This window comes from Elephas maximus, chromosome 13, assembly GCF_024166365.1.
Source record: "Elephas maximus indicus isolate mEleMax1 chromosome 13, mEleMax1 primary haplotype, whole genome shotgun sequence".
In the NCBI taxonomy this organism is placed as follows: Eukaryota; Metazoa; Chordata; class Mammalia; order Proboscidea; family Elephantidae; genus Elephas; species Elephas maximus.
The window spans coordinates 66,872,086-66,897,539 of NC_064831.1; the positions used below are offsets into that span (position 1 = coordinate 66,872,086).

Sequence of the window (25,454 nt, forward strand, 5' to 3'; positions counted from 1 at the left end):
CTCAAAATTCATTCTCTCCACAGTAATTGCTCTTTATACCCTCTGTTTTTCTCAGATAGTATCTCATTTATTTATTATTTATTTCACTCACTGTAAACTCTCACGTGAAAGTAGTAACCTTGTCATCCTTGTTATATACTATATGCTTAATGCGTGGAGTAATTCTTGACACATTGTAGATACTCAGTAAATATTTGTTGGATGAATGAATGAATAGATAGGAAGCCCATTTAAGAAGGAATAATAGAACTAAATCAGATTTCATTTGGTTTTCAATGTGTCTGTTTTGGTATTTTAGTTATACTTTTATTGAACTTTCTACTAGATTTAAGTGGCTAAGTATCATCTCCACTGAAGCTATATTGAAGTTACGGAAAAGTAATATCAGTAAATTTTTAAAATAATCATTTTTAAAAGTCATAAATGTAATGAGTAGGAAGATTTGAAATGGGTTAGAAGATGAATACATCAAGAAAAAATGTGAATAATCAAGACACCAAGTATAACTGTCTTTGTATGATGTTTGTATATTTACATGTGAACGTAGATTTCATTGGTCTGGGACTTGATAAAACTTCGAGGGGAAAGAGAGCTAATATTTATTTGGTTGTTCTCTGGGCAACATATTTTAAACATTATCTCATTTATTCCTTATAATAATTCTGTGAGGTTAACATCCTACTGCTTGTCTTAGAGTTGACAAAACTGAGGCTCAGAGAAGTAACCTTACTAAGGCATCATAGCAGTTAAGTGATCAAGTCAAATTCAGATCTGTCTGTTCATCTCTAACGTCTGTATTCTCTAACACCATTTTGTTCTCCTTTAAGACAAAGTAATTTAAAATGATGATGATGAGGAGGAGGACGATTGCCATCTCAGAAGGGACTTTCCATTTCCCTGGTCTTTCTTGCTGATCTGACTCCCCGGTTTTATCATGCTACAGCTTTGTCTTATTCCACTTGGTGTTGCCAAAAGGCAGATGTTCTCCTGTGCTGGAACACAATCACTTTGACCCCAAAGTCTTCTTTTCTGGTTTCTGCTCGGTGCCTAACTAAGACCTTGTTTATGTTGAGAGAGTATTTAAACAAGAATTTGAAAGGAAAACTTGTCCTTAGACAATCTGCTTGTAGGTAATTCGAGTTGACTCAATTCTGTTGAAAATGGAATTCTGTTCCAGTATGTGATCAGTCTTTTTATTGTTGCATATAAAAAAGCCTCTTTCTAGCAAAAGAGACCTGCTTTTCTTCCTATTTTTTCTTTTCTTTTTTAAAACAAGACAGGTGTTTTCTAATTAAATTCTGGATCTAAATAGGCTGGGTTTGAATCCTTCTATGTCTTATAGCCTTGAGAAAGCTTCTTAATCTCTTAGTGCCTCAGTTTCCTCATCTATAATATGGTTACCTCCCTTATAGATTTATTATGAGGACTAAGTGAATTCATTTCACTGGAGTGCTCTTCACATAGTAAGTACTTAGAAGAAATTAGAATCACCCTAAGTATGTTTTTAAAGTAAATCACCAAATTAATGAATGTCTATATTTTTAAAAATAGAGCAGTAGCCTTTAATTTCTCATTTTTAACGTTGTTCACATCATTGAAAAAATCCCAGGATAGGGTTATTCCAGGAATGTAAGATCGGTTGGATGTTTGAAAATGAATCATATAATTTACCATATTAATAGACTAAGGTGAAAAACTATGACTTAGTATATTTAGAAAAAGCATTATACCCATTCAAGCGAAAAATGCTTAGCAAAGTAAAATTATTGACGAGAACTACTGTGTTAAAAAGTATAAACCAAAACAAATACTATACCTAGAGATGAACTATTGAAAATGTTCCCTTTCAAGACAAGACAAAGATGCATCTACCATTGAACTTCTATTTGATATTATACTGGAGATTGTAGTCAGTTCAGTAAGATTGGTAAGGGGGGGGGGCAGTATAAGTACCATAAAAGGGAAAATAAAATTGTCATTATTTACACTTGTTATGAATGTGAACTCTTGGTTGAAAACAACTGATTTAGATGAAGAAAAAAGACCATGGAAGGTTTGATCAATAAATGAAATTATAGAAAAAGAAAAAGAGATGGCCTTATTGAACAGAAACCATAAATAAAGTGACAGATGACAAAAGAGACATAGATCAATTGTACTACATCAAAATTAATAACATTCGTGCTGTAAAAATACCATCAAGAAAATAAAAAGACAGTCCATAGAATGGGAGAAGGTATTTGCAAATCATACTCCTGATAAGGGTCTAGTGTCCACAGTATATAAAGAGCTCTTACAGCTCAGCTACAAAAAGACAAACAACCAAATTAAAAATGGGCAATGGACTTGAATAGACATTACTCCAAGGAAGATATACAGATGTCTAACAAACACATTAAAAGATACTCAACATCATTACTCATCAGAGAAATGCAGATCAAAACCTTAGTGAGAGAGCACTTCACACTCACTAGGATGACTATAATCAAAAAATGGAAAATAGCAAGAATTGGCAAGTATGTGGAGAAATTGGAACCCTCACGCATGGTTGGGGTGAATGTAAAAATTATGCAGCCACTGTGGAAAAGTTTGGTGGTTCCTCAAAAAGTTAAACATAGGATTACCATGTTGTGGTTGTTATTAGGTGCTTTTGAGTTGATTCTGACTCATAGCGACCCTACATACACACAATGAAATACTCCCCAGTCCTGCACTATCTTTACAATTGTTGCTGTGTTTGAGCCCATTGTTGCAGCCTTCCAACTTGAGAGACCCATCCTCTGGCTCTATTATCAGACACAGTCTTGCTGCTATTTATAAGGTTTTTAGTGGCCAGTTTTTTCACAACTAGACCACCAGATCCTTCTTCCTAGTCTGTCTTAGTCTGAAAGCGCTGCTGAAACCTGTCCATAATGGGTGATCCCGCTGGTACTTGAAATACTGGTGGCATAGCTTCCAGGATCACAATGACACGCACATCACCCAAGTACAACAAACTGTCAGACCCGAGAATTACCATATGACCTAGCAATTCCACTCCTAAGTATGTACTCAGGAGAATTGAAAACATGTTCATATGCAAACTTGAACAAAAATACTTATAGCAGCATTATTAATAGTACTCAGAAAGTGGAAGCCACCCAGATGCCCATCGACAGATGAATGGGTGAAGAAAATGTAGTATATTCAGACACTGGAAAATTATTGAGCCACGAAAAGGAGTGAAGCATATGCTGCAAAGTGCTTGAACCTTGAAAACACTGTGCTAAGTGAAAAAAGCCAGACAAAAATGTCACATATTGTATGATTCTGTTTATTTTAAGTGTCCAGGATTGGCAAATCTCTAGAGATAGAAAGCAGATTAATAGCTGTTAGAGGCTGGAGGCTAGGAGGAATGCAGAGTGAAATTAGTGGTGATGGCTGTACAGCATTGTGAATTTACTAAAAACTACTGAATTGTACACGTTAAAATGATTAAAATGATGAATTCTATGTGTATGTTACCTCAAAAAAAAAAAATATATATATGTAGTAGCCCTGGTGATGCAATGGTAAAGTCCTCAGCTGCTAATGGAAAGGTTGGCAATTTGAGACCACCAGGGGCTCTGCAGGAGAAAGATGTGGCAGTCAGCTTCTGTAAAGATTACAGCTTGGAAACCTTATGGGACAGTTCTACTCTGTTCTGTAGGGTTGCTATGGATTGTGATCAACTTGATGGCGTGGGTTTGGATTTTTGTTTTGGAGATTATGTGTGTGTGTGTGTGTATATATGTATCTATGTATTTATAGATATATATATGTTATATATATATAATTGCCATTTAAAAAAAATCCCTAGTTTAATCAAACTATTAAAAATCTAGCTTTATTTGTAAAAAAAAAAAAAACCCTAAAACAGAATGGCATAATAAAACAACAAGCATAGCTATATCAAGTAATTATAAACAAAATAAACAAAAAACAGCCAAGGGGCACTGTTAGTATACAAGTACAATTTCAGTATATAAAAACATAAGTGAAGAAACTGAGCATTTGAATAGTAGTCACAAGTTGAATTTATACATAAATGTCAAGTTTGATGTCTTCAAATAGAGAATACACATTCTTTTTTTAAAATATTTCTGGAACATGTATAAAAATTTTACATATACTAAGTCACAAAAACTCAAATTCTAGAAAAGTAGAGATGATATATTCTCTGTGCACTCAGTAAAATTCAAAATTTATAACAAAAGGTAAATCAAAACTCTGCCTTACTCCCCACCCTCTGGAAAGAAAAACTAACTTATTTTAAAATTGGCAAAAGGTTTGAACAGACACTTCACCAGAGAATATATATGAGCAACAAATAAGCACATAAAAAGCTGCTTAATATCATTAGTCACTAGTTAAGTGCAAATTAAAACCACTGTGAAATACCATCACACTCCCAATGGAATGGCTAATGAAAAAGACTGACCATACCAAATATTGGCAAGAACATGAAGCCACTGGAACTCTCATACTTTGCTGGTATGAATGCAAAGTGGAATGCTCATTTTTAAAAAATATTTTGATAATTCCTCTTAAAGTTAAGCATATCCTTGTCGTATGACCCAGCAATCTTACTCATAGGTATTTATCCAAGAGAAATGAAGATATTTGCCTTACACAGAGACTTGTATGCCAGTGTTCATAGTAGCTTTATTCATAAGAGCCCCAAGCTGGAAAAAAAACTGAAATGCCCAACTGCTGAACGAATCAACAAATTGTGGTATAGCTAAACAATGGATATACTAAACAGTAAAAGGGGATGAACTAATGATATATATAAAACCATAGGAAAGAATTTGAAAATATACTAAGTGAATGCATTCAGATACAATAATGTAGGTATGATTCCAGCTATTTGATATTCTAGAAATCTGTAGTGGTAGAACGCAGATCAGTGGTTGCTAGAGGAAAGAGGGTACGGGGAAGGAGTTGCCTGCAGAGTCAGGAGAGAGCTTTGTGGGGAGGTGGAAATGCGCTATAACGTGATTGTGGTTTCGTTGTTATTGATGTACACAGTTGTGAAAATTCATGGAATTATACACTTCAAATTGAAAATTTTTGTATGTAAATTTTAACTCAACAGGACCATAAATGAGGGAAAAAAGGTTTAAATTATAAAAACAAAAAATTAGCCCTTCACAATCAAGGAGAAAAAAAGAAAACATTGTTTAAAATAAGAATTGTTCAGGAATAGATCAAAATGGAAATTACAGTGCATTTGAAATTTGTAACAAGTAAAGCATGACGCTTATGGGAGGTGTTAAAAGTTTTGCTCAGAATGGAATTTTAGCTTTAAATGATTTTGATATTCATTGAAATAGAAATGATATAAACAACTCAGGAGCTAGACAATATTCACATATCCCTCATGGAAACTAGGATAGGTATATTTATTTTTATTTAACAAAGATACATATGCCACTTAGTGTGTACTATATCTTGTAAACATAAAAAGAGAAAATAAGCAATTAGAAGTTGATAAGATGTAATTCTCTAAGAAGTTTGGTAAAATAGCCTGTGACAAAGCTAATGAACAATAAAAAGGAATAATAAGCAAGTATTCCACATTATGGCTGAGAAGTATAGCCAAGATGGTATGGCATTAAAAATGAAGGACTACAGTGGTACAGCACTATATTAATAAACTTTAAGATATTAATAAATTGGATTATTATCTAAAAAATCATCAAAATTGAATTTTGATATATTTGACTAGACTATTTTTAGCTTTATCTCTCATTCTCATATTTTTAATCTTTTGCTGCAGTCAAATGGGTCTTTGCGCTGTTTCCAAAACATAATTTGTATTTTTCCTCATATTAGCATTGTTTGCTCACGTTTCTCTGATAGTAATGGCATTTCCTCTCTTTTCTGTATATTCAGATGCTACCTATCTTTCCAGCAAGTGCGCATTCCATTTCCTTCAGGAAACTTACCTTGGGATCTTAGCTGGAAGTTAATAGCTTTCACAATACTTATTTGTAACTTAGTCTGCTCTGTAGAGTTATGTGTCTTTTAATGCTCTCATGTCACCTTCCCCCTTCTGGAGAATAAGCTCCTTGAATATTCCCACTATGTATATTCTTTATCCCCATTAAGTATATGCGTCTTGAAATTCCCCACGGTTTAGTTTGTACAGAATAGGGACTCTGGGAATGAATATTTAATTGATTACTTAAAATGAGTCAAGACAGGAGTCAAATAAGGAAAAAGTGGGAAACTACTACATCAAGTAAGGTGAAAATTTTTTGGATGACAGAGTTCTAGTTAAATGTTACTATTATAGGATTTAGAGAATGGATTCAGTCCCTTCCACCTCAAAACCCCAAAACCCAAACCCACTGCCGTTGAGTTGATTCCGACTCATAGCGACCCTATAGGATACAGTAGAACTGCCCCATAGAGTTTCCAAGGAGTGCCTGGCAGATTTGAACTGCCGACCTCTTGGTTAGCAGCTGTAGCACTTAACCACTATGCCACCAGGGTCTTCCTAAGGCTCAGTTTTTTCTTTGTAAAATGGGAATAATACCATATTGAGTTTTTAGGACTGAATGAGACATTGTAAAGCATCTTGCACAATGCCTGGAGCATAGTCAGCTCTGGGTAAACATAATTTTTCCCACCCTTCAGATGAGGTCCCCGTTACTTGCATCTACCAAGTGATTGGAGGCGGTGGTAGTTCCAAGGTAGAATTGTCTTCTGTGCAGTAGACGTGGGTTTGATTCCCAGCCAGTGCACCTCTAGGAAGAAAGGCCCAGCAATCTGCTTCTGAAAACCACAACAAAACCAGCCACTGAAAATTCATGGATCAAAAAGAACCATTGTGCATGTGGTCACCGTGAGTAGGGAGCCAACTCGACCACAGCTAACGACAACCAAGTGGTTATTTCTCCATTTGACATGCTTTAATGTTACGGCTGACAGCAATGAGCATACATCGTTTGCAACAATATGTAATTTAATGTTTTATTCTAATGTAGATTTTTTGCTGTTCTCAATCATAACCTGTGTTAGTTTGCTTTTTCCTCATTGGGGCTGTTAAAATTTGCATCTTTCAGACTCTCATGAAGCAGTGTTTATTTTTTCACCTGTCGTTGTTTGGATTGGTATACCTTGTGGCTAATTCTTTTATATATATCTGTATATAAAATTTTATTTACTTGTTGTTGAGATAGCAAAACGTACACCAATTCAACAATTTCTACATGTACAATTCATTGACATTGATGACATTCTTTGAGTTGTGTAACCATTCTTGCCTCCCTTTTCTGAGTTGTTCCTCCCTCATTAACATAAATTCACTGCTCCCTAAGGTTCCTATCTAATCTTTCGAGTTGCTGTTGTTAATTAGATCCCATAAAGATAATACTTTAAAAAAGCATAATACTCAAGGCAGACATTTTTTACTAGCTAAGCTGAATTATTGTTTGGTTTTAAGAAGACTGCGGGAATATTTTTGGTTTAAAGATTATCGCAGGGCGGTACTTTCAGGGGTTCATCCAACCTTCATGGCTTCAGAAAGTCTTGAATCCATGAGAATTTGAAATTCTGTTTTGTAATTTCCCCCTCTTGATCGGAATTCTTCTGTGGAATCTTTGATCAAAATGTTCATTAGTGGTAGCTGGGTACCATCCAGTTCTCCTGGTCTCACGGCAAAAGAGGCAGTTGCTCATTGAGGCAATTAGCCCCTTGTGGCTAACTCTTTCCTAGCGTACTAGACTAATTCTTTGAGACAAGGACCCTTTGGGTGAGCAGTTAAAATTTAAATTGGTATTTTCCCCCCTTCAAAGAGAGAAAATGACAAATTATGTCAATGTTAATGCATTGCTATAATGAAACCTGCCTTAAGATGATGGTCTGTTGATGGCTGTCGCATACTAGTTCAGGCAAACTGGAGCCAAATTAGACAGTGGCAGAGAAGTGTTTTCTTAGATTTTCTAGACCTTTGGTATTTAGCCAATATAAATAGCAAAAACAAAACAAAAAAGTCTTGGAAGTTCTGATAAAATTTCTTTTGCTGTCTTTTTAATTGTTTGTAATAATAAATGACTATTTTTTACCTGCATTTATTTTTACATTGTATGTATCTCTTGAAATACATAGGTATTCAGCCACCTCAGCTACCATACAGAAATTTAATAACCTTTCAAATTTAATTATCTTGATTCTAACATTTTTGAAAAACAAACATCATTCTGAACCAGGTTTGTAAATTCAGAAGTATTTTTGTAAATCTGTTATATATTATCCTATGAGGAAATATGCCATTTTTCAGTCATCTGTGAGAATATTTTGGTAATTTTAAAGAATCCATTTTAGAAATCAAAATATTAAAATTAATGTTGTAATGTTGCTGATTTATTACTTCAACAGCACAACTTTTATACTGTAATAATAAAATTGTAGCCAAGACTTTGGCGTATTGTAAAAATTATCAACAAAGTAACTAACAGTAATAAAACTTTTTTCTCTTCAGGGCGAAGGAATATGAGAGTTTAATGGAAACAAAAAATTCTGGCTCTGACTCACCTTATAAAGCAAAGTGAGTATTCCACCCGACCTTTTAGTTCTCCTTCTCTTTTCTGCCTGCAGCAGAAGTGTGTCTGAACCATCATTTTGATCATGGGCTTTGTATAGGATGCCTGGAATATCATTCTCCTAACACAGTGGTTCTCAACCACAGAACATTTGGCCATGTCTAGGGAAATTTCTGTTTGTCACAACTTGGGGGAAAGGTGCTCCTAGCATCTAGTGGGCACAGACCAGTGACGCTGCTAAACATCCTGCAGTGTACAAGATAGCTTTCCATAACAGAATTACCCGACCAAAATGTCAGTAGTGCTGAGATTGAACAACTCTCTTTTAATACAGTCAGGTTCTGGCAAGGCAAGGCTGTGCTGGTGCTTGTTCTGAGGAGGTCTCTTTCAGGATTGTTCCTAGTGCCACAAGAGAGATCAAAATTTAGATTTCACCATTGGGGTGATAGTGTAATTGCATAATAGCTTAGTAAACCAAAACATCCTCATTTTCCTTCTCTCAAAAATATTCTTAGTGGAGGTGCAGTGAGACAGTTATTCACATATGTGCTGATGGGAGTACAGATTGGTGTAATCTTGTTTAAAGAAAATGTGAATCAGGAGCTCAGGAAGTTCACTTCAGACCTCATGCTGTTCAATAAAATAATGTAAACTGTGCCCAGATATTTACACATAAAGATGACTATTTTACTGTTAGTTTTAATAATGAAAAAAATCAAACAAATGGCCCAAATTGAGGAATATCTGTAATTAGTTCTTGGTACAATAAATATGTATATCCCATAGATATGCTATAGGATGTTATGGTTGCCATTATTAACATTTACAGTAGAAATATTCTTGCCTGTCAGGACTCTATAATGATTAAAGGGACAGTCTATCATGAAGACATAACTATAATAAATATCTACACATCCAATGACAGGGCTCCAAAATACATAAAACAAACTCTTAACAGCACTGAAAAGAGAAATTGATAGTTCAGCAGTAATAGGAGGCTTCAACACACCACTGTCAGTAATGGACAGAACATCTAGAAAGAAACTCAACAAAGATACAGAAGATTTAAGGACACAATCAGCCAACTTGAACTTATAGACATATATAGAACTATTCCACCCAACAACTGCAAACATTTTTTTCCAACACACATGGAACGTTCTGCAGAATAGACCTTCGAGCACAAAGCAGCCCTCAGCAGAATCCAAAACACTGAGATTATACAAAGTATCTTCTCTGATCACATTACCATCAAAGTAGAAATTAACAGGAAGTGCAAGGAAAAAAATCAGTTACATGGAAACTGAATAACACCCTACTTAAAAACCACTGGGTAATAGAAGAAATCAAAGATGGAATAAAAAAAGTTCCTAGAGTCAAACAAGAATGGAAACGCATCATACCAAAACCTTTGGGACACAGCAGTTTTGCTCAGAGGTCGATTTATAGCAACAGATATATACATCAAAAAAGAAGAAAGGGATAAAATCAAAGCATTAGCTACACAACTCAAGGAACAGCAAAAGAAGCCCACAGCCACCAGAAAAAAGGAAATAATAAAGATCAGAGTAGAAATAAATGAAATAGAGATTAGAGAAACAGTAGAAAGAATCAACAAAACTAAAAGTTGGTTCTTTGAAAGTATCAACAAAATTGACAAACCACTGGCTAAATTGACAAAATAAAAACAATAGAGGGTGCAAATAACCCAGATAAGAAATGAAATGGGTGACATTACAACAGACCCAACTGAAATAAAAAGGATCATAATAGTGTTATGAAAACTATACTCCAACAAATTTGAAAACCTGGAGGAAATGGACAAATTTCTAGAAACACACTACCTACCCAAACTAATATAAAATGATGTTGGAAATCTGAACAGATCCATAACAACAGAAGAGATTGAAAAGGTAACAAAAAAAACTCCCCCTCAAAAAAGCCTTGGCCCAGATGGCTTCACTGGAGAACTCTACCAAACATTCAGAGAAGAGCTTACACCACTACTACTCAAGCTATTTCAAGACATAGAAAAGGAAGGGATACTTCTGAATTCGTACTATGAAGCCAGCATAACCTTGATACCAGAACCAGGCAAAGACACCACACACACACACACACACACACACACACACACACACACATTACAGACCAGTGTCTCTTATGAATAAAAAAAAATTTTTTTTGATAGATGCAGAAATTCTCAACAAAATTCTAGCCCATAGAATTCAGCATCATATCAAAAAAATAATACACTATAATCAAGTAGGATTCATACCAGTTATGCAAGGATGGTTCAACATTAAAAAATCAATCGGCATAATCCACCACATAAATAAAAGAATTACATGATCATCTCAATCAATGCAGGAAATCCAAAACATTGAGATTGTACAAAACATCTTCTCTGATCATAATGCCATCAAAGTAGAAATTAACAGGAAGAGCAAGGAAAAAAAAAAAAATCAGTTACATGGAAACTGAATAACACCCTGTTTAAAAACAACTGGTTAATAGAAGAAATCAAAGATGGAATTTAAAAAAATGAGTTCACTATCATATCAAAGTCCAACACCCATTCCTGAGAAAAACTCTCAATAAAATAGGTAAAAAATAGGTATAGAAGAGAAATTCCTCAACATAATACAGGGCATCTATACAACACCAACAGCCAACATCATTTGTAATGGAGAGAGCTGAAAACATTCCCCTTGAGAACAGGAAAAAGACAAGGATGCCCTTTATCAGCACTCCTATTTAACATTGTTCTGGAAGCCCTAGCTAGAGCAGTGAGGCAAGAAAAAGAAATAAAGAGCATCCAAATTGGCAATGAAGAAGCAATGCTGTCCCTATTTGCGAATGATAAGATACTATACATAGAAACCCCAAAAGACTGCATGAGAAGACTACTGGAACTAACAGAAAGATTCAGCAGAGAAGCAGGATACAATGTAAACATAGAAAAATCAATTGGATTCCTATACACCAGTAAAGAGAACAATGAAAAGGAAATCAGGAAAACAATATCATTTATAATGGCCCCTAAAAAAAAAATAAAATACTTAGGAATAAATCTAACCAGGGATGCAAAAGACCTATACAAAGAAGCCTACAAAACACTACTGCAGGAAAACAAAAGAGATCTACATAAATGGAAAAAACATACCATGCTCATGGATAGGTAGACCCAACAATGGGAAAATTACAGTTCTACCCAAAGCGATTTACAAATACAATGCAATCCTGATTCAAATACCAACAACATTCTTTAGAGAGATGAAGAAAGTTAATCATTAACTTTATATGGAAAGGGAAGAGGCCCCAGATAAGTAAAGCACTATTGAAGAAGAAGAATAAAGTAGGAGGACTTGGACTACCTGACCTTAGAACTTGCTATACAGCTACAGTAGTCAGAACAGCCTGGTACTGGTATAACAACAGATACATTGACCACTGGAACAGAATTGAGAACCCAGATGTAAATCCATCGACCTGTGGTCACTGATCTTTGACAAGGGCCCAAAGACCATGAAATGGGGAAAAGAGTCTTTTTAACAAATAGTGCTGGCAAAACTGGATGTCCACCTGCAAAAAAAATGAAACAGGACCAATACCTCACACCATACACAAAAACTAGTTCAAAGTGGATCAGACACCTAAATATAAAACCGTAAACTATAAAGATCATAGAAGAGGTTTAAGCTGAGAGGTTTGTACATTGGTGTGGTTTTGAGATATTTTCTTGATCAGTTTTGATTACATTTGTGTAATTTACTGGAGTAGTGAAGATTCCCCCACACTGGTATCCAGCTTATGTAGTCATTATGCCATCCTCAGGTAGCTCCCTTCCTCTGAACCTGTGGACAGTGGCTAGTGCCAGTGGGGAAAAAAAAAAAAAAGTCTTATAACTCTGGGCCATACAGATAAATACCCTTCTTTCTTGCTCCTTATATATATATTCTTCATAATTTTATTCTTTATTGTTCAGAATATACACAGCAGAACATACACATACCCAACAGTTTCTGCATATACAGTTCACACTGATTACATTCTTCAAGTTGTGAACCATTCTCATCATCCTTTTCCAGATTGTTCCTCTTCCATTAACATAAACTCACTGTCCCCTACATTTCCTAACTAATCTTTTGAGTTGCTTTTATCTATTTGATCCCATATAAAATTCTTAAAAGAGCACAGTGCCCAAGGCAGACATTCTTTACTAGTTAAACTAAACAGTAGTTTGGTTTTAAGAACACTTCAGGGTATATTTTTAGTTTAACATTTAAAGAGTATCTCAGGGCACTAGTTTTGGGAATGCATCCAGGCTCCACAGCTGCAGATAGTCTGGAGTCTCTATATTTTCCCCCTTTTGATCAGGATTCTCCTACAGAATATTTGATGAAAATGCTGAGTGATGGTAGCCGGGCACCATCCGGTTCTGCTGGTCACATGGCAAAGGAGGCATTTGTTCATGAAGCAAGTTAGTTGCACATTCCATCTCCTTCTCCTATTCCTGACTCTCCCTCTGTTGCTGCAGGCAAATAGAGACCAATTGTTGTACCTTCGATGGCCACTGGCAAGCTTTTAAGACCGTAAGCACTACACAACAAACTAGGAGGTGGAACAAAAGCGCTAAACACAACATTAGCCCAGTTAAATGAGATGTCCCATGAAACCATGACCCTAAACCTCCAAATCCAGAAACCAAATCCCATGAGGTGTTTGGTTGTATGTAAACAGCCTCAGCAGCTGCTTTTTGTTGTTGCAGTAAATGTATCTATCACATATTGGCCAATTCAGCTTTTTACAGGCATACAACTTATTGACATCACTTATTCCTTACATTTTTAAAACAATTTTGTCTTACATAACATTGTCTTACATACTTCGAATCTCTTTTATTATGTACATACCTTCAAAATGTATTTGAAATTTGACCACCATTCACAACCTCCGTCATAAATGCTGTAGCCTAATTCACCATCATCTCTCATTTGAATTATTGTAGCAGCCTCCTAATTGTTCTCACTGCTCTGGTTTTTGTCTCCTACAGTCTGTTGCTATTGTGGTGCTTTCCTAATGTAGTGTCTTGCCTGCTGTAGTCACAGGGAAACTAGGATGTTCTTCTAAACTGTAAGTCTGAAAAAACGGCAGTAGCGGCAGAAGCATCATTTTCCAGCATCTTCGCATTGTCACATAAAAAACAAAACTGGTTAACAAAATAAACCCATGGCAACATTTACAACAAAAACACATTGCCAAGTATCTCATGAAATCCAGAATACAAGCGGATGGGAACAAACACCAACATGAAGTGTGCGGTTTAAACGTGTTACGGAAAGCAGCTGGATTTAACAGATAAGGAAAGGAAAACTCCAAAATAACAGGGTTTCACTGGAAAATACAGGGCATCAATTTGAGGAAAGCAGCTGAATCTCATTCTCCAGTAAATTCCTCAGGAAAGGATCCTATGAACAACATTCCCTTAGTTTTGTTGGTTTTTTTTTTTTTTTTTGAACATTTTGTGGTTTGTGTGAAAGTTGACAGAGCAAATTAGTTTCCCACTCAACAATTCATACCCATTTTTCTCCATGGCATAGTTGCAGTCCCCTCAGTGTGATGGCACTCTACCTACTTCCTCCCTCAGTTCCCTGTTTCCATTTGCAGATCCTCCCTGCCCCATCCTCCTTTCTAAACTTTGTTTTTGGGCAAATGCTTCCCCTTTGGTCTCGCATGGTTGATTGTTTTGAGGAGCACATTCTTCATAGGTATTACTGTTCGCTTTATAGGCTTGTCTCTTGTTTGTGATCCCTGGGAGTGGTTTCAGTTCCAGGTTTGAAGGCTGTCTAAGGGCCATAGTCTTGGGGGTTCCACCAGTCTCTATCAGACCAGTGAGTCTGGTCTTTTTTATGAATTTGAATGTTATTCTGCCTTTTTCTCCCGCTCTGTCCAGGACCTTCTGTTGTGATCCTGATTAGAGCAATTGGTAGTGGTAGCCAGGCACCATCTAGTTCTTCTGGTCTCAGGCTAGTGGAAGCTGTGGTACCTATGTTCCCTTAGTCCTTCGGGCTAATTGCTTCCTTGAGATTCTGATTCTTTTTGCTCTTCTTTGCTCCGGATGGGAAGAGACCAATAGTTGTATCTTAGATGGCCACTCTCAAGCTTTTAAGACCCCAGTTGCTACTTACTAAAGTAGGATGTCCAACATTGTCTTTATGGACTATGTTAGTCAGTGGACTTAGATGTCCTTCAGGGCTATGGTCCTAAACTCTCAAGCCAAATCACTCAGTTCCTTGAGGTGTTTGGTTATGGCTAAGAAGTTTTTATAACTGTGCCCCTGTGTGCTGTACTATATATATGAATGTATTTACAGCACATGCAAATGGGTAGGTAGAAATATCCTTTTCCAAACCTATATATGCTTGTGGATGCACTCCCATATGCCATCCCACACCTGTTCAGCTTACATATCTACCTGTGTATCCACTCATAAGTTATTGTTTATTACTGTTATTGAGGATTATGTTTGTGATAGTATTTGCCATTGTTGCCTTTTACCCTTGCATACCTCCCAGCATTTTCCTTTGCCTTAATCATGTTTTGCTGACTTCCCCCATATTGTATTTTGTCTTTCCCTTCACTCAACACCTGTCTACTCTCTAGTTAGTGATTTCTCCCTCTTCTCCCTCCCATCCCTGGTAGCCATCAAAGAATGTTTCTTTCTGGGTGTAAACCTTTTCTTGACATTTTAGAATTCTCGTCTTATTTGTCAATATTTATCTTTTTGTGATTGACTTATTTTGCTCAGCATAATGTCCTCCAGGTTTATCCATGTTGTGAGATATTTCTCAGATTCATCGTTATTCTTTAAATTTGCATAGTATTCCATTGCATGTATGCGCTACAGTTTATCCATTCATCTGTTCATGGGCCCTTAGGTTGTTTCTATCTTTTTGCTATTGTGAATAATGCTGCAGGAAACATGGGTGTGCATATATCTATAAGTGTCACAGCTCTTATTTCCTCTAATATATATACCTTGTAGAGGGATTGCTGGATCATATGGTATTTCTGGAAACCCTGGTGACGTAGTGGTTAAGTGCTATAGCTGTTAACCAAAGGGTTGGCAGTTTGAATCCACCAGGTGCTCCTTGGAAACTCTATGGGGCAGTTCTGCTCTGTCCTATAGGGTCGCTATGAGTCGGAATCCACTCGACGGCACTGGGTTTGGTTTTTTGTTTTATGGTATTTCTAACTTTTTGAGGAAGTGTCATACCATTTTCCACAGTGGTTGTGCTGTTTTACATTCCCACCAGCCCCGTATGAGAGTTCTAGTCTCCCCACACTGTAGCCAGTATTTTTTGTTTCCTGTTTATTATTATTGCCAGTGTGAGGTAATATCACATGGTTGTTTTGATTTCCATCTCTATAGCGAATGATTATGAGTATCTCATGTATTTCTTGTCCGCCGGAATGTATCTTTTGGTGAAGACATTTTGGTGAAGTGTCTGTTGTGTTCTTTGCCAATTTTTTAATTGGATTGTTTGCTTTTTGTTGTTGAGCTTTTGAAGTTTTCTGTAAATTTTAGAGATTAGTTACTTGTCAGATATGTTATTGCTAAATTTTTTTCTGAGTCTGTAGTTTCTCTTTTTTGAAAAAGTCTTTTGATATGCATATGTATGTAATTTTTAGGAGATCCTAGTTATCTAGTTTATCTTCTGCTCTTTGTGCATTTTAGTTATGTTTGATAGTCTATTTATGCTATAACTTAGGACCTCTGGGTTTCCCCTTATTTTTCTTCCGTGATCTTTATAGTTTTGTGTTTAGGTCTTTGATCCATCTTGAGTTCTTTTTTGTATGTGGTGTGAGGTATGGATCCTGTTTCATTTATCTGCAAATGGATATCAAGTCTTGCTAGCACCATTTGTTAAAGAGACTATCTCTTTCCTACTTAATGGATTTCTGCCCTTTGTCAAAGATCAGCTGTCCACAGGTGGATGAATTTACTTCTGGGCTCTCTGTTCTGTTCCATCAGTCTATGTATCTATCGTTGTACCAGTACCAGGCTGTTGAGACTACCATGGCGACATAGAAGGTTCTGAGATTGGGAAGTGTTAGGCCTCCTACTTTGTTCTTTTTCTTCAGTAGTGCTTTGCTTATCTGGGACCTCTTTCCTTTCCGTATAAATTTGGTGATTATTTTTCCACCTCATTGAAGAATGTTGATGGAATCTGTATCAGGATTGCATTATATTTATAGATCACTTTGGGTGGTATTGACATTTTCGCAATGTTAAGTTTTCCTATCCATGAGCGTAGTATGTTTTTCCATTTACCTAAGTCACTTTTGGTTTTTTGCTGTAATGTTTTCTAGTTTTCTTTGTATAAGTCTTTTATATCCTTGGTGTCATGGATTGAATTATGTCCCCCCAAAATAGTGTATCAATTTGGTTGGGCCACGATTCCCAGTATTTTGTGTTTGTCTACAATTTGTCATCTGATATGATTTTCTTATGTGTTGTAAATCCTATCACTATGATGTTAATGAGATGGTTTAGCGCAGTTACATTGATGAGATCTATTAGATTAGATTGTGTCTTAAGTCAGTCTCTTTTGAGATATAAAAGAGAAGCAAGCAGCGAGACAGGGGGACCTCATACCACCAAGAAAGCAGCACCGGGAGGAGAATGCGTCCTGTGGACCTGGAGTTCCGTGTGGAGAAGCCCATAGACCAAGGGAAGATTGATGACAAGGACATTCCTCCAGGACTGACAGAGAGAAAGCCTTCTCCTGGAGCTGGTACCCTGAATTTGGACTTGTAGCCTATTAGACTGTGAGAGAATAAATTTCTCTTTGTTAAAGCCATCCACTTGTGGTATTTCTGTTATAGCAGCACTAGATAACTAAGACAGTCTGCTTTGTCTTGATACCATCTTGACTTCCTCTCCATATATAAATTCTGTAACTACACCTTTTTTTCTACCTTTTTATTTAGGAGTCGTTGTTTACAGACTGACATCTCTGGTTCTGTTGTCAATCTTGTACCTTTATTTTTGAAAATTCTTTATCTGGGTTGGTACGTGGGTGATGTTGACATGTGTCTTAATCTCTGCTTGTTGTCTGACGTCACTGGTTCTCTGTCTGAAGGACTCCCTTTAGTATTTCTTGTCAGGTAGGTCTGATTTTTACAAACTCCCTTAATTTCTGTTTATCTGGAAATCTCCTAATTTTGTATTGTATTTGAGAGACTCTTGCTGCATATATATTCTTGGATGGCAATTTTTTTCTTTCAGAGTTTTATATATGTTATCACATTGCCTTCTTGCCTGCGTGGTTTCTGTGAAGAAATCAGAGCTTAATTTTATTCGCTTCTCCTTCTAGATAATATTTTGTTTTTCCTGAGGTGTTCTCAACATTCTTTCTTTGTCTTTGGTTTTGGAAAGTTTGATTATGGTATGTCTTGGTGATTTTCTTTTGGGGTCCATTCTGTATGGGCTTTGATGGGCTTCTTGAATGAGTATCTTCTTGTCTTTCACGTATTAGGGAAGTTCTGCCATCAAATCTTGGAAAATTTTCTCTGTGGGTTTTTTTTGCCTCTTCCTGTGCTGGAATTCTGATCACATGTAAATTTTTCCTCTTGATAATATCCTACATCACTCTTATGCTTTCTTCATTCTTTTTTGATTGTCCCTCAAACAGATTGGTGTCAAAGGATTTGTCCTCTATTTTGCTGATTCTGTCTTTCATTGATTCAGTTCTACTCCTGGGTCCTTCCAGTGTGTTAATCTGTTTTTGAAATTTTAGTGTTAATCTTTTGGATTTCTTGTTGCCGTGTTTGTATGGTTTCTAAGTATCTAGTTTGTCATTTTGTTCTTGTGCCTTCCTGAATTCTTCTAGAGTTTTGTCTCTTTTCCCGTTATTCTCCTTGATTTCTTTGAGGATCCTATATATAAGTCTTTTGAATTCCTTATCGGGTAGTTCAATTACCATTTCTTCCTCAGGAAGGTTTTCTGGCTCTTAATTTGGTCATTTGCTTTAGCCGTCTTGTTCTGTTTCTTTATGTGATTTGATATTGTCTGTTGTCTTTGTGGTTTTAAGGTGTTATTTATTTAGTAATTGTATTTTTGTTTGCTTCCTTCTGATTTTTTATTTTGTTTTGTTTTCTAATATCTGGGCTTGGAGCCTTATGCGGTTCACTGGTCTGAGGTCTGGCGGCACTGGAGTGCTCACCACCTGTCTCTGGGTGAGCCGGGCAGCAGCTGATTGGGTGATTGCAGGTCTCTGTTTGTTGGTGATGCTGGGTGGCTGTAGGCAGTCTGGGTGGGCTTTGGCTGCCATCTGTTGTCTGTCCACTGGCTTGGGAGTGGGCAGTTACACTCGTTGAGTGTGTGGTATGTGACAGGTGAGTGGGGATGTAGTCACTGTTGATTGCCAGGTGGGACGGGGAGGAGGGCAGGGAGAGGGAGGGAAGGGTTGGGTGGTAGATGGATGAGCTTGTGGGAATGCGATCGCCACCACTGACTGGGTAGGGGGGCAGGGGAATGGGCAAGGGATGGGCATGTGGGCAAGCACATGGTTACCACCACTTGCCAGATGGTGGCAGGTGGGTCACAGGCATTTGAGTGTGTGGATACGTGGGCACTGCTTCTTAGCTGGTTGGGAGTGGTCAGCGCCACTCTGGAATGCCCTGCTGTCGGTGGGCAAGAGGGGTAGGGGAGCACTCACAGCTGCTCCAGAATGGCATGCTGTCACCCAGCGGGGTCAGCAGGTGGGGGGTGGCATTTGGGGCTGCAAAGATAGGGGGGTCGTACCACTAATCACCATGAGGATGGGTAGAGAGGGGTGTGCTCTTCTATTCAGCTGCACTCCTCCTGTTGGCTGCAGCCTGCAATCAGGACCTTATTTCATTCCGGGTATGTCTGCACAATTACTCTGTGTCTTGTTTAGAATTCTATGAAATTGCCTTCTGTGCTCTTCATTCGGGATTGTTGCTGTCTTTGTCTAAAGATAACCACACTGTACTGGGCCAGTTGTCACGGCCTTCCACTCTGTCTCTTCTGGTTCACTGTTTTCATTTAGTTTCTTCTTCCATTCAGTGTTTGACCTAGTTCTTTATCCTTTCATTTGATGCTCAGAGTTCCAGGATGGTCATGTGTATCTGTTTCACTTGGTTTCTTGGGTCTCTGCCATAGAGGGTTGGCATGGTGTTTGTGACTAAGCCACCTCATTGGCCAAAACTCCTCTATTTCTTTAGTTCTTGCTTGTGCACATTGATAGTTTTGTGCCCTCAAAAATAAGTTTCACTAGTTACAAAATCATTGACTTTCATCTTCTCTTCTTGAGGACCTTAAATACTACTAGAGAATGAGCTTCAGACAATCAAAATGATTAAAGAGACATCAACATAACACTAAAGTTATAGTTTCTTGTAAAAGTGAAACTAACTGATAGCTAAAAGGGAGTGACTATGTAACGGATGTGTCTCAGTTAATCATACAGTGTAACTCTAAGAGAAATGTCAGAGAAAATGAAAAAATATCCAAAAGATTTTTAAAACTTTCTCTAATTACAGTGGTGATGAAATTATTAATAATGTTATTCTGAAACTGTTGTGCATGTAATGTGGGATAAAGGAGATTATGGGTGCCAGAATTCTTTCATCCCTTGTATCTCTGAGAGCCTAGATTTTTGATCTGGAAGAAAGCAGATAGGTGTAATATGGTAGAGATCAGGTAAAATCCCTGTAGGGCTGAATTTGAATTATGTGAACTTAATTATATGAACTTATAAGTTATTTTGGAAACCCTGGTGGCATAGTGGTTCAGAAATATGGCTTCTAACCAAAACGTGGGCAGTTCGAATCCACCAAGTGCTCCTTGGAAACCTTATGGGGCAGTTCTACTCTGTTCGGTAAGGTCGCTATGAGTCGGAATCGACTCAATGGCAATGGGTTTGGTTTTTTGGTTTTTATGAGTTATTTTATCTTTGAGAAAGTGATGTGTGTGTATGTACATATGTGTGTATATAAGTTTTATGTATGTATGTATGTGTTTCCTAACTTTGTCCATTGAAGAGGCCTAGAAACAATGACCAACTCAGTAGCAACGAGCATCCAAAGTACTCACTGATTTGGGGCTAGAAATACCATTTCTCACTTAAAAGAAACAAGGACTTCTTGGAGAAATACCTAAATCCAGATCTGAATGTCTTATCATACCAGATAGCAAGGAAGTGCTCAAAGACTGCTAGTGCCTTGACAAGGGACTCAGGGGGCAATGGGCTGAAGATGGGACAATTTGAGTTTCAAAAAGGATAATAATTACCACTGATCAAAACCTATGAAAAAAATTAAAGCCATAGGTTCATAGTGATATTTAAAAAAAATTATTTGGTGACCGTTAGAGGGTGATAGGAAACCAGTTATTTTGGAAATGAGTAAATGATTTTTTTCCTTTCCTATATGAACTCAGTCACCAAATAATGGATGCAAAGAAATGTCTCCTCATAAAATTATCCCAGCTAATAAATCAAAACAACCCCATCTCTCTCTCTCCAGTTACCCCTCAGCCTTCTAGTAAAATTCAGTCTTGCAGCCATTAGGTGGGTCAGCACCAAATAGGCACCTGCCTTGGGTGGGGATGTCTAGCAGTGGCACAGTGAGGGTATCAAAGTCCAGCAGGGTGAGGAGGGCATTTATTCATATAGGGGAGTGGCCTGATGGAGACTCAGAGCCCAAGCAGGGTGAGGGCAGCTTCCATGTCGGGTGGAGCACTGTGGACTCATGGGAGGAGTCAGAGCAGGGCGAGGAAGACATCTCTATGTAAGATCAGCCTGACAGAATCTGTCAGAGCCCACGTGAAGGGGAGCCTGGCAAAGGGTGTTGAAACCTAAGGTGGGTGGGAGAACCAAAAATGGGGAACTGGAGCTGGGAGATGACAGTGCACACACAGCAACAAAGATGGATGATTGGTTACATATAAGCAGATTGGTCAATTAAGTAAATATACTGAGGATGATAGAAGGCAGGTTGTTCACTGCTGGAGAAGAGAGTTACAAATATAGTAAGGGAGAATAGAAAAGCCCTGTGGTGATGAGTTGGAATTGGAGACATCAGTGTTAACTCATGTTTTTCAGTGTGTATAGATAAATGTGTATAGATAGATATACAAATAAAAAGTAGATGTAAATGTGTAGTTATGTTTATAGTATTATAAATATTTTGTATTTATTTATTCAGTAATACTGCACACATTCCCTAGCTCCGTCCCCTGAGAGCAGTGATACCCTAATAGCATTGAGCACACCCAGCACGCACATCTATGAATAGGGTTGGGTTAGTTCCCTAAAAGGGAAAGATGGGTTCTGTTTCCAAAAGAAGGGACACTGGCAGGCAGAAACAAAAGTGTCCATTGTAGGAGGCAATATATGTACGCTGATTTTTTTTGTCTTATATAGGGAATGTCAAAAGGTAATACTTGATTTAAGTTTATATGTCTAGAAATATAGGCATAAGCATACCTATATAAAAGTAAATAGAGGGAACTAATAGTAGTCCTAAATTTAAACCACGTACCTTGCAAATAGAGGCGATGATGGGAAAAAAAGTTAACGTATTTATGTCTTTCTGAAGTGAAGTCTGTCCACACTAAACAGTAGTTATTTCCTAAACCTGACCCAGCCTCCTTTCTTACACTTTTACAAATATTCCCATTGATCCTAGGGGACTCCCCAAACTTTGCTGTGATATAAGTTAGGGTCCCTTTAAAAGGTACTTTTACATTTTACATTTACCAGTGACAGATATGAGCTTAGCGTTGTTGGAATTTGTTCGAGTATTGAAAAGAAAGTATCTGATGTTAAAACATTCTCATAGCAACAATGATGAGGATGGCTCAGGACTGGGCAGTGTTTCATTCTGTTGTACAAAGAGTCGCTATGAGTCAGAACTGACTCAATGGCACCTAACAACAAACAACATTCTCCACAAAGCCGTTTACCTGACAGACTTCTCATATTCTAGGATAGGAGTTATGAAACCTTCACTTTTTCTTTTCCTACTGGAAAAATTATCTGCTAGAAGTAACCCAAATAACCATTTCTTTGTTAAACACTGTACTCTCTAAGCAGCTCCTGTTCTTGCATGGTATATAGCTTTCAGGGCATGTCTTCTGCCGACATTCTGTAATTATAGTATGAATCAAAGTCTGATGCTTTTTTTCTTGAGAGGGGCTATGTTATTTGTGGTACTTCTGTGGAGGCAGGGAATGGGACAGAGGTTTAGCTCATGTTACCACAGCATCCCCTTGATTTGGCATTCTTCCTTGAAGGGTGGGTTCATATGAATCCCAGATTTGATTTACCTCAGGATGAAATACAAGCCTCTTGCATGCTGTGAGTTAAAATGGTCCTGTGCCTCCCTAAGTACCCCTGGTTTCAGTGGAATGTCAGCATTCTTGGTAAGAACACTGCTAGATTCGTATGCATCCATTGCTATGGCTAAGATATTTAGTTACATAACGTGCAGGCTTTATTCAGCCAAAAGCTGAAGTGGCTACTTATCTGTCACACAATGAAGTTCGCTGCCAATATTCTTCCACATGATAAGGTCAGTAACTTTAATCGGATGGGACTCCAGCCCATATTCGATTAGAAGGGAAAAGAAGGATGTTGCTATTATTCTATTTTTGTATTTTTTAATTTTCCTTTTGTTAGATTGAGACTTTCTGTCAATGAAGAGTAAATAGTTGACCATTTATTAAATGTCTATTTTAATGCACGGTGTTAGATACATTACACTGATTATTTCTAATCTCTACAAGTTCTGAAAGGAAAAAAAAAAATTATCCACACTCATATGATGAAAAAACTAAGATTCAGGGAAGTTAAAAAACCTTCCCAGTACTTACACATATGGTGTGTTTTGGAGCGTGGATTCACGTGTAGGTACTTCTGATTTTAGGGCTTGTACTTATTCTTCTGACTTATCAAAGTAAATGTCGTGGGTAGCTTAGGTTTAAACTGGAGTTTAGTAGTGTCTTTCGAGCTGCATTGTTGTTGTAGTCTTTGAGAAATTCTTTAATTTTACATAAATAAAATTTTCAATTAAGTTGTGTTCTAGAAAATTATTCACTTATGAGTAAAATTTCTTTATCTGAATTGATTAGTATGATATGGAGACAAAAGCACGAGATCTGAAGATCAAAGGCCTGGGTCTTGAGTCCCAGTAATACTTTTTACCAACCATGTGACTTTGGGAAAGTCACCAGTTTCCCAGAGCCTTAGTTTCTTCATCTTTCAAATAGGAATAGTACTAATTGACAGTGTTGAGAGGATAAATAAAATAATGTACATGAAAGTACTTTGTAATCTGTGAGGTTATAGATACTAATATTAATATAAAAAAGAAATTTCTTTAGTAGACTATTCATTTATTAAATATATGATGAGTGCTGTTATGTATAGTTGCAAGCTAGGTGCTTGGAATAAGGTGGTGAACAAGGTAGACAAGCACTCTTTCTCATACTGTGCGGCTGCGTTGTCCAGTATGGTAGTCACCAGCCACGTGTGGCTATTTAAATTATCAAAATTAAATACAATTTAAAATTCAGTCCCTCAGTCACCCTATATTTCAAGTGCCGGAAGCCACATGTGGCCAGCAGCTACCATGTTGAACAGTGAAGATATAGAGCATTTCCATCATTGCAGAAATTTCTCTTAAAAAGCTCTGTGTGGGAGAAGCAGACAAGTAATTACATAAGTATTTAATTCACTTATCGTGAGTGCTTTGAAGGAATAAGCAAATCAGGGAAAAAGTTTAAGTTAGGAGCTGAAGGATAAGTAGGCATTTTCTAGGTAATGTGGGGGTAGAGAAAGCATTTTAGAAGGAAGGAGTAGCATATGCAAAGACACTGAAGCCAGAAGCAGAGAGGGGTTGAGGTCCAGAAAGGGAATGACATACTGAGCCCGTGTGGAGGGATTAGCTGTACATAGGGGGAATGAGCCTTTCTCCATTGTGGCAGGAGAAACAGGAGGGGAGGGGTCAATATGCAGATGGGCTTGTAGATTTCTTGGTGAAAAGGGAGAGTTTTCTTGTTCCATTTTTCTCTCTGAAACGCAGGACCTTCTGAGAGCAAAAGGGCAGAGTGGGATTTTGATGACAGTGGGGAAGGTGTGAAACAAGCCTTTATGGAGAGTGCACAGAGAAGAGAGATTTAGTAAGATTGTGAATCTGTAGTCATACCAATCTTTTGCATGGTATAATTTTTTTTTCTAGATACAGACATGGAAAAGGCTGATGGTTGTTCATTAATCCAGCTAAATAAATAAATGCATGCAAGGTACTGATAATGGTGCCTGGCCCATAGTAAGGACTAAACAAACATGAGTGATTATTAACCACTGCTGGGATTTGGCTAGTAAGAAAAGCAAATAGAACAACAGTGGAGGAATTAGACCATTTGCAAGAATGGAAATAAAACACCAGGGGGATGATGTATAGGGAAAAGGTGGGGAAACCCACTGACTGGAGAGCTTGGTGAGTATCTGTGGATTATGTGTCAGTGGGGCACTCAAGCAAGTGAGTAGAAAGTATAGGAAGATTGTTCAGAAAGTGCGGTGTATGAAACAGAAGTAGGAGTTACAAAGAACTATTTATTACACGTTTCCCTCACTAAAGAATCCTACTATCTAGGTAGTATGTGGTATTTCCCTGTGAAAAACAAACCTGTTGTAATTGCTTAATTGACTAAGTAAATGACATCAGCAGTGACAGGTAATCCCCAAACTGCCTGTAAATTGGAACATGGGGCATTTGACATTCTAAGCATTTACAATGCGTATAGTATACAAGCCTTTCTTGAAGATTTAAATAAATGTAGAAATC

At 37.3% G+C, this 25,454-nt stretch overlaps 1 protein-coding gene across 13 annotated transcripts in view; it reads left to right on the forward strand.

Moving 5' to 3' along the window:
* The window catches only part of SCAPER (S-phase cyclin A associated protein in the ER), a 495,697-nt gene that overhangs the window by 216,771 nt on the left and 253,472 nt on the right, over window positions 1-25,454 (forward strand). For all 13 annotated transcript variants that reach the window (XM_049852841.1, XM_049852843.1, XM_049852837.1 and 10 more), the window contains one exon: window positions 8,510-8,575. In XM_049852841.1, coding sequence (XP_049708798.1) covers window positions 8,510-8,575 — 66 coding nt within the window. The remainder of the gene's footprint in view (window positions 1-8,509; window positions 8,576-25,454) is intronic.